General features: G+C 37.2%; 1 protein-coding gene across 1 annotated transcript; it reads right to left on the minus strand.

Annotated features, from left to right (window-relative positions):
- Positions 1-4,490: 4,490 nt before the first annotated feature.
- On the minus strand, positions 4,491-9,424 carry LOC145787216 (uncharacterized). Its single transcript, XM_082598940.1, has 2 exons — positions 9,234-9,424; positions 4,491-6,000 (listed from the first exon to the last, which is right to left on the minus strand). The coding sequence occupies exons 1-2, from the start codon at positions 9,422-9,424 to the stop codon at positions 4,491-4,493; spliced, it is 1,701 nt and encodes a 566-aa protein (XP_082455066.1).
- Between the last annotated feature and the right edge of the window lie 321 nt (positions 9,425-9,745).

Consider the following 9,745-nt stretch of genomic DNA (forward strand, 5'->3'; position numbering starts at 1 on the left):
GGTCAAACTTCAGCCATCTTAGTTGATCAGTTTGCAGCTCCACATGGCTTTGAGTGAGTAGATATAAAACATGATTTTTATCCTCAAAGTTAAGATATTGTCTAAATGGTTAAGGGAAGATATTATGTTGAATACATACGCTGGAAAGGAAACTACGGTATGCAGTGATAACATAATATTATGCTGGTATTATGATTGCTGCAGATTTTTAAGATTAAATTTCTCAAAATCAATATAGCAATTTTTGATAATTTTTGACAAGACGGGGCTGATTGGCTCACATGTGGACTGGAGCGAGCCAACTAGCCCAAATATATAAATTTACTAAAAATTACTTTTCAGGCCAATTTAACTTTGATTTTAGTCTAAATCCAATCAGACAATGAAGCAGGTAATCAATGAATGAGTCTTGTAAGTTTTGCAGGTAAATCTCACTATCAATCAAAATGGTAAGAAATTACAAACGTAAAACTAATCATACTAGCTATGGAGCTGAAGTGTTACAACAGGCCATCAGATTGGTAAAGGAAAATGGATCTTCTATAAGAGATGCAAGCAAAACTACTGGTGTACCTTTCACAACACTGAGACGGTTGATTGGGAAAGAAACAGCTGAGCAGGTAGATAAAAGAATTTTTGAAATCAGCACTTCATGAGACTGATTTGTGTTCATACCTCCTCAAATGCTCACAAATGAACCATGGTTTGACAATCAAGGAGATACGGTACTTGACCTAGCCTATGGATTTGCCATCTCAAACAACTTAAAAGTACCTTCGAGTAGGAAAGGGAAATGGAGTGCTGGCAAGGGTTGGCTACAAAAGCTTTTGAAGTGAAACTCTCAATTATATCAATCAGGAAGCCGGAAGGGGAGAGAGGGGTTAGCCAGACTACTAGTCTGGCCAGATGCACAAGTTTCAATAAGCAAACCTGGAATGAATATTTCACAAACATAGAAACCCACATGGCTAAATACAATTTTACCCCTCATCGTACATTTAACATGGATGAGACGGCTCTGACAACGATTCATGTTTCACTCAAGGTCCTAGCAGGAAAAAAACACCAAGCAAGTAGGGCAAATTACATCAGCAGAGAGGAACATTGGTAAATGGTAACAGCAGCTGCCTGTGTCAATGCAAGTGACACCAGTATACAGCCTGTTTTCATTTGGCCCAGAAAAACTATTAGTCAGACAGGCTGAATGAACACTGAGAATTTTCAAAAGTGGATGGTCATCTTATTTCTCATACTAAACCATTAACTGATGACCCGTTGCTAATACTTGACTACCACATAAGTCATCTGTCACCTCAAGTTATTCAACTGGCTAAAGATAAGCTAATTATGTGATAATGACCACTTTCCCACCTCATACCACAAACAAATTGCACCCACTTGATGTTTCAGTCTATGGGCCGCTGAAAACCCATTATAATGCTGCTTGCAATGGGTGGTTAATGGCTATTATCTAACCCTGGGAAGAGAATAACTCTCTTATGATGTTGGGGAGTTAGCTGGAAGAGCGATGACAAGTGCAGCGACACCCCAAAATATAATACGGTATCTGGATTTAGAGCTACAGGAATTTGTCCACAGGATAGACATGTCTTTGATGATGTGGCATTCTTCTTATCGCAGGTCACTGATCGACCGTCCAAAGCCTGAACAAAATGCCTGATGATCAGTTTGCCATAGAACAACCAGACAAGCCAACCACAGGAGGCAGTAGAACAGGAGAGCAGCATACTACCCCATCATCAATGGTAGGATGCACAGTTGCACACAGCCATCAACATCCAGTGCTGTACCAAGCTCACATTTCAGACAAACCTCCACATCTGTGACGCCTGAACAAATATGACCATTTCCAACAGCTCTACCACGCAAAGCATGCAATAACAGGAAAAGAGGATTTAAGGCACTGACTCTTACTGACACACCCAGACCTTAAAACTCGTATTTTTTTCCGGCAGCCATTGTGGCCTACCGAGAGCTCTTTCTCGGCGGCCAAATCTGCGCGCTTGGAGGCCAAAATACAAATAACCATAGGCGCCGACTTTTATTTATGCACGGGGTGGCGGATAGCACAATATGGCAACTTAAAAACTTTCAAACTGCATGTTTTTGTTTGATTTTTACTAAGCGTGTTTCGTAGATGCAATTGTCTTTTCACACCTGATTTGTAGCTCAATAATTTACAAAGCAACTTTAAAACAAAGCATAGGAAGTATGTCGTGAATTTTATTGTTACGTTGCTGCTCTGACACTTAACATTTGGCAAAAGTATTTTTGCGAACAGCAGCTATGTCAATCCAACTGTTAATCAACTGGTTAAGTTGTAACCGTGAAGCTTCAGCTTGATAAACATTTAAAATTAGAACGTGGTTCAATCGCTGTTGCGTTATGGTAGATCGCAAGTAGGTTTTTATGCGCCTGAGTGCACTAAACGATTGCTCCGCGTCGCAGGCAGTGGAAGGCAACAATAAGTATATTTTCACAATGCAGACCACGTTTGAAAGCATTAATGAAATTGTTTCATTGCTTGCAAATAGATCAAGCAGTTGCGACATAGTTGAAACAAAAATCTGTTTTTAATATTGTTACATGTAAACGTGTAAATTTGCAGAACGTTAAAACTGCTACTTTACTAAGTGCACTTTTCAAATAAAACTCAAAAAGTTTCAAAAATTGCATTTTTTTAATGAAATTTGAAAATAGATATAATATTCATTTAGGGGGTGGAGCCATCAATCATCGAGATAATTTTGATTCCAAGTATTTTATAGCTGTCATAATTTATAGCGATATTATGAGCAGTTTAAAATTTTTCAAAAACGATTTTTGAGGGAGGCAATGGAAAGACCGTACCGTATATATTTTATTGATTAATAAATCCCATTGTAAACCTAACAAATGTAACAATGACTTATGACAACAAATAAAACGATCGCAAAAACAACAAGAAAAAACTCGTGGCCTCGTGTTGCGTAATCTTCACCTAGCTTGCTTGATGTTACGCGAGTATCATGCTTGTGACAAAAACAATCATTTTCTTTGCAATACTGTATTGGTTCACCTCTTGCTTTACGTTGACTTGAAGCGAAAACCAATGATCAAAAAAAATTTAAGCGTCCGTTCAAATTATATTAATTTGCAGTAAGTAACCTAAACGGGGTGGCTGCCACCCGGCCACAGCGGTTACAGGGTGGCGTGGCCGCCCCGTAACCCCGTAAGTCGGCGCCAGTGATAGTCCATATATATATAGCAATTATATATAGCATTTCATAATTCGTTTTCGAGTGTTGATGTTAATTTTGTGTGTTGTTAATGTCTTATTCATTTTTACGAAGTTTTTTCTTGCTATTTCTATACATATGCAGTATATTTTCTATATATTCTATATATATATATTAACTTTTACCTATTCAAATAAACCCAATAGAAATTGGTTCTATTTCAATAAGCATATGTTCTGACAAAACCATGCTTGTGTGGCAGAAGTTTTATAATAAACTTAAATTTACCAACTTAGTGTGATACTCTCTACATTTTCAAATCAAAACGTTTAGACATGGTTCTCAAAACCAAAAAAGAAAAAAAAATATCTTCAAACAAGATAACAGATTCATTCAATAAATAACATAAAACAATACAATTAGGTTACGAAGTTCTGTAACAGCGGAGACCAATATTAGTTAATGCTTGGAATAAAATTGACAAAGCATAACAAAAAAATAATTATTATTGTCAAAAAATCATCAATTAATGATGAATTTGAGTAGAAATCATTTGAGTATTGGATAACTTTACGAAAATAGCTTCCATAAAAGATCTGCCACAATTATTACGTTAGCAGCTAAATAGTGCAAGTTGCCAAATGAACCACTGAAATTGCAACTGGTAACACATACCATAACAGCTCAAACCAACAAATTGGAGAGCATGTTGGCCCTACTCCACCTTTTGAAAGCAACAAGTCTTCTGGCATTCACTTTTCAAAGATCAGGAATTGATTATATCTTTCATCTTTGCACAGAAACACTGCAAAAGTGAAGAATTCTAATAAATAATTTAACCAGAATCTAAAAAAATACGATCAACTGAACCTTCAATAGTAACTGGAAAAAAATCATAAGAAAAAAAATTGTGTGATTACAAGTCTCTTGTAAATTTGTTCGAAGCAGGTCCTTATGATTTGTTATAAGGCAATTTGAGTCATAATTTACATTATTGTTTTGAAACTCGCTTGAAGTTTTAATCGCCACAATGGGTGTTATTTGTTTGAAAATAGTTGAGTTTGGTTGGAGCATGGCATCTTGCTGACTTGAATTTGTACAGATTGGTAAAAATACATATATAAAGAAGGCTTCATAGATTGCTCTTGCTGTTGACCTCTTGCTGATCAGTGCAAAACCTTTTTTTTCAAAACAACACATTTCCATAAATAATAGCATGCAAATAAAAAATAAATATGCGCAATAAATGTGTTACCTTACGATGGATCCAATCCTGCAGAGTTGAATGATGGCATTGATCACATTACAAACTAAAGAAAAATGACATTCCATGGGTTCAATCACATCACTTTCATTGGACGAAATAGCGACGCTCTTATATTTCTGTAGCACATATTCATTACCAATACTCAAGTGTTGTAACTGCTGAATAAACCTTGAGTTTTTATCTTTGACAAACCATGAATTAGAATGCAAAGTTTTCGGAACAACAAGTAGGGCATCACTGACAAGCTTCCAGGCAAAGTCATATTTTTCAGTAATTTCAGGAGTCCATTCTAAAGATTTCATAATGGATTTTAGTAAATTTATGTTTGATAATGTTTCGTGCAAAGCATGGTGAAATTTCCCAGCACCACGAACAGAAGTCCCAATATAAAGTTTACTGCTACCAGAACTCTTTTCTGATACAGCTTCAGTAAACCAATGCTGCAGCATAATCAAAGCATTATATAAACTAGCTTTATACTGTGAAGACAGTCCTGGTGATGGAGAGCAAATAAGAACGCTACATATTCTCTGTCTGTCTTGTGAGGTATGTTCAGGTGTGATGTTAATGACTGTTTCATTACCAATTTGACTTTCTTTGAATTTAACACAGGTTAAAGTTTTTTTATTAAGTTCTTCTGACAATTCACAAATTGGTAGCAAATTCAAAGAAGAACACAAAAATGCAACTGTTTCAGGATGTAGACAGTCGATTAATGTAATATTCCGCAACTCACACAAACTTTGAAAAGTTGCAGATGACTTTCCTTGAAAGAATATGACAGATACCGAATTATCACCACAAACTTTAAGCCATTGCTGAAGTACATGTGATGCTGATGGTAACAATGCACTTGTATTCACGTAACTATTTAAAATGAAAGACACACTGCTGGATGGCTGTAAAGTGTCATCAAATGTTGCAACCAGTGAAATGTGACTTTGCTTAGGACTATTTTGGAGTGATAAAGGAAAGGATTGCAAAATTACCATTCCTTCCAAAACAGTACTTTCTTGAAGCAAAACACCAGGAACCCCATGAACTAAGTTTTCATACTTTGTAAGGCAGAAATCCACTGTATCTTTAAAATTCAATTCAACTTGCTTGCATGTTTGCCAGAGCAAAGTCAGGAGCAAATTTGAAAGAAGATCAATTGCATCATGTGAAAACTTTCCACATAAAAATGTCTTAATCATGTTGCATGCCATTTTGTTTCCATTGTAAAAATTTCCTTTTCTAAACTCTGTTATAGTTCCCATTTTTACTGCAACCCAACTTTTAAAATCATTTTGGCAAATTATATCATTTTTTAACCAATTTAAAGATGTTACAAGTTTCTGGTTTTCATATAACTGATTCGGAAAATTAGAATGTGTGCAGTTTTTTATTCTGTACGCATAAATCGTATACACCACTTCGTAAATCATCAAAAAACAGGCTTTAGAATTATTTCCACATTGTTTGTGATGATCAAGACAAGATTGCACCAACAACCTAAAAAATACAAGTATCAAAATTAACAAAACAGTTTTTCAAATCATTGATGAGGGAATGAAAGATCATTTTTGAGTAGCCTATTAACATGGAACTAAAATAAAATCCTTGCAACAAATGTTTATACCAATTTTTACAATAAAAACATAATCTAGATCATAGGATCCCAACCTGGAGTTAACGAACCCCTTGCGGGTCCATGAAATATTGTAGAAGGATCCGTAAATGCGTTGGTATTGACTGCATATAAACTTTTATGCCTATATATATGTTTCTGTTGTTGGACCAAGGAAAGAGATTTTTTTGAACACAAATTGCAGCGTCGGTGACTACCATCATAATCAGGGTTCGATCTTATCACTGGTCCTCTGGCCAATGTCTAGCAGGGTGCACCAAACGCCCCTAGGTAACCCTACCAAGCCTAACTTTTTTTTGGTGGTGAGGCTTCCTAAGAAAACGATATCTACAAAATTTTAGGTTGATTTGACCAAAACTGAGCTCCCACATTAATATTTGTCGTTTAGTTGGAGCGTGTGTGCTGTGAAAGCCTAAAATTTGGCCAAAATATCATTTCTCAAGATCCAGTAGAGCTAGAACTGTTATTTAGCACCAAAAGATGTGAAATCACCATGTTTGTATCAGTGTGTGAAACTAAATATGCTAAATATAAATATTTTTGACAAAATTAAACAAAAACATAATTTGGACTGAATATAGAACAGGCCAAGCAATTGCTCTATAAGCTATCACTAAAGTCACAAATCCAGTTTTTAAATTTTACGTATCATGACTAAGTAGTAGTCGTATGCAAAAACAAACCAACCAAGCAGAATGATCCTAATAATGCAGTAATATTAACAAATACAGTATTATATATTATTCCAAAGTTAGGAACCATGATTGTGAAACCAAGTTTCTTGAACGTTGATTGGGTGTTGCATTTCTGGCGTTTTCAACCACTTGCAACACATTTTCGAACTTTTGCTCTTTAACTGCAGAGCCAATGAAATCATGGCAAAGCTTCACACCGCGTTCAGCTGCGTCATTCACAACACTGATGCTGTTTACAAAAGCTTTTATCTCATTGTAATCATTTTCCAACTGCCAATATTCCATGGGCTTGCCAAGGAAGTCCTGTTTTATTCTCATAATTTTGAAAAAAGACCACGAATCCATTCCAATATAATCAGACAAATCGTCCGAAACTTTTGTTGGCGTGCTTGGAAAGCTAGGTTTTCCAAAGCCTGTGCCAAACCTTTTGGTGCACTGATCAGCTCCATCCACTCGGGACTCAAACAACTTTGCAACCATCCTCTTCTTGACATCAGTAGAGGTAGTGCTACTGAAAAGAGCCAATGGTACAAGCTCTTCAGTGAGATACCACAGATGGCTGCCAAAGGACTTAATGGCAAACTTCGCGACAACATCATCAACAGTTGAGTAGCGGATCAAAGAATTGATGAACGCTTGATCACTTCCTGGGGCAGTGGATGGCACAGGTGCTGTCAGCCGCCACGGAATGTAACAGAATACAACAAATTGCACAAAACGATGTATTTTCTCTGATTGCCCTGTGGCAAAGATGGCACCTTTTGGAAGCTCATTTTGAATCTTGCCTCCCATCAGGTCGAGCTTCATTGCATATATTATCTTCGCCATCCACCTGGCTTTATGCAATGCACCAGGTTTACGAAAAGAGGAAAAGTGTTGTGTCAACTCTCCATCGCTGAGATACAAAAGAACAAGAGTTACAAGCTCCTTATAGTCGCCTCTACTATATGTCTCCTGGATATAATCTTCCCAAAGGTTTACAATTCTCAAATTTAAAGGCAATAATGCAGCCGGTATTTGAGGAAAGTCAATATTTTCTGTATTTTGGTGTGTTAGTGCGAAAAATTTTTCTCTGAATCTTTGAAATATTGTGACTTCAGGACTCTTGGAAACTTCAATTTTTAAACCGTCCCACACATGGGTCAATACAACTTCGCCTATGTGATGACGGCATGCAAACCATAAAAGAGGCTTGTCTAGTTCTCTTTGTAGTGCCACACAACCTGCAATTTTGGAACCAGTATTTGAGCTTGTTGTGTCGAAGACCATGCCTGCTAGACAATGTTTGGCATTCCACTTTGTCAAAAGCTTGCAAGTTGCATTTGCAATCAGATCTCCAGCTCTCTCGGATGACTTGTGAGGAAGTGCAGGCACGCCTAGCAATTTGGTTCCACCAACACCCGACAAGAGAACAGGCAATCTTTCGATTTTAGTAGTTCTGTCCAGCGTGTCCATCAGTTTGCCATCCCAATGTATATTGGCAACTGAAGGTGGAGACCAGTTTTCAGCTATCTTGTCAGCGATGGAATTCACAGCTTTAATCCTGTACCTCAAACGGGTGGCGACGATGTCGTCCCCCCGATGTCGTCCCCTCATACATCGGGACGCGCAATCATTTACGCCACCAGAAAAAACTTCCTATGCGGTGGGCTGTTGAATTTCAGGTCGAGTGTCAATGTCCATTGTCCATGTTGTCCCCGGTGATTGATTATGAATAACGTTACCGATTAGACTTCATATGCGGCATAAATTTCGTTTCGACTTAAAAAAGTTTGTTTTGAACAACCCTAATTTTTACCTACATTTAATAAGACAAAAAAATTGAACATCTGGCAACACTGCTTTCAAGGAACGACATTGACATGGGAGGACATCAGGGGGACGACATCGGTGGCATCCTTCCGAAACCTAACAATGTGAAAAGTTGCTGTTACTACAGCTACGGTAACCTGTAACATTAGGCTGAAACAGATCATTTTATTTGCACTGTAAAATAAGAAATAAAGCATTAACATTCCTAGGTTACAATATTGCATACCGTACAGAATCACAAAGTGGCTCTTTTTACCTGCTGGTTACCAATGGTTGCAATTAAAAAGCTTTGTTTCATCACAGGTGTTGCCAGAGCCTGGGTTAAAGTCACTTTAAGGCTAGGGTTAAAGTAAGATTAAAGGGTTAAAGTAAGAGCTAAAGTTAAGGTTTTGCTCTCTTCTCTGTCCAAAAATTCCGACATTTACTATTTACCAAATTAGGTAGGCTACTGTACAAGTTTTTTTCTTTAATGGCTTTGAAGTTTTCTTAAATTAGGAAAGAATTCTTTATCTGACAACACTAGTTTCGTAAACCTAGCCACTAGCCAGTCCTACAAAGAAATCATTAACAAAAACTAATTACCTAAATACCTTGCTGCAGAATGAGAAACAATTGCCAAAGATTTCAAGATAGAGGATCCATCATTTGTAAAAACAACTTCTCCAGTCTGCTTTTCCATAATCACCTTTTCTAGACCTGGTCCATACACACCAGACACAACTTCCCGCAATGAATCGAGGTTCAACAAAATTTCTTTTAAATCTATTACTTGTGAAGACATATTCTGGTTTTTGCATCAATAAAACTCCCAACTGAGCATAAAAAGGAAGAATCAGTCACACCACTTGGTCTTCTGGCTACATGTGCACCAAAATATCACAACTAGACTAACCAGCAAGGCGATCGAAGCGGGAGACAGGACAATACCAAAAATTACATTTGGACATGTTGTTAACTTTGACTCGGAGCAGACTGCCAGGCCAATCAATGCCGCCAAATGGCCAATCATTTAATCAGAATGAATCAATGCTTGGCGCCGACGCCGATCATGCCAAGAGTTGCCCAATAATTTTCACAAAACATTTCTGCCCAAACCAGTGTT

This window comes from Aplidium turbinatum, chromosome 18 (genome assembly GCF_918807975.1).
Source record: "Aplidium turbinatum chromosome 18, kaAplTurb1.1, whole genome shotgun sequence".
In the NCBI taxonomy this organism is placed as follows: Eukaryota; Metazoa; Chordata; class Ascidiacea; order Aplousobranchia; family Polyclinidae; genus Aplidium; species Aplidium turbinatum.

Coding starts and splice junctions, on each gene's coding strand:
- LOC145787216 (XM_082598940.1), bottom strand. CDS start 9,424: ATGTCTTCACAAGTAATAGATTTAAAAGAAATTTTGTTGAACCTCGAT. Junction 6,001..9,233: donor GTTTCTCATTCTGCAGCAAG/GTATTTAGGTAA, acceptor TGTATTTTTTAG/GTTGTTGGTGCAATCTTGTC.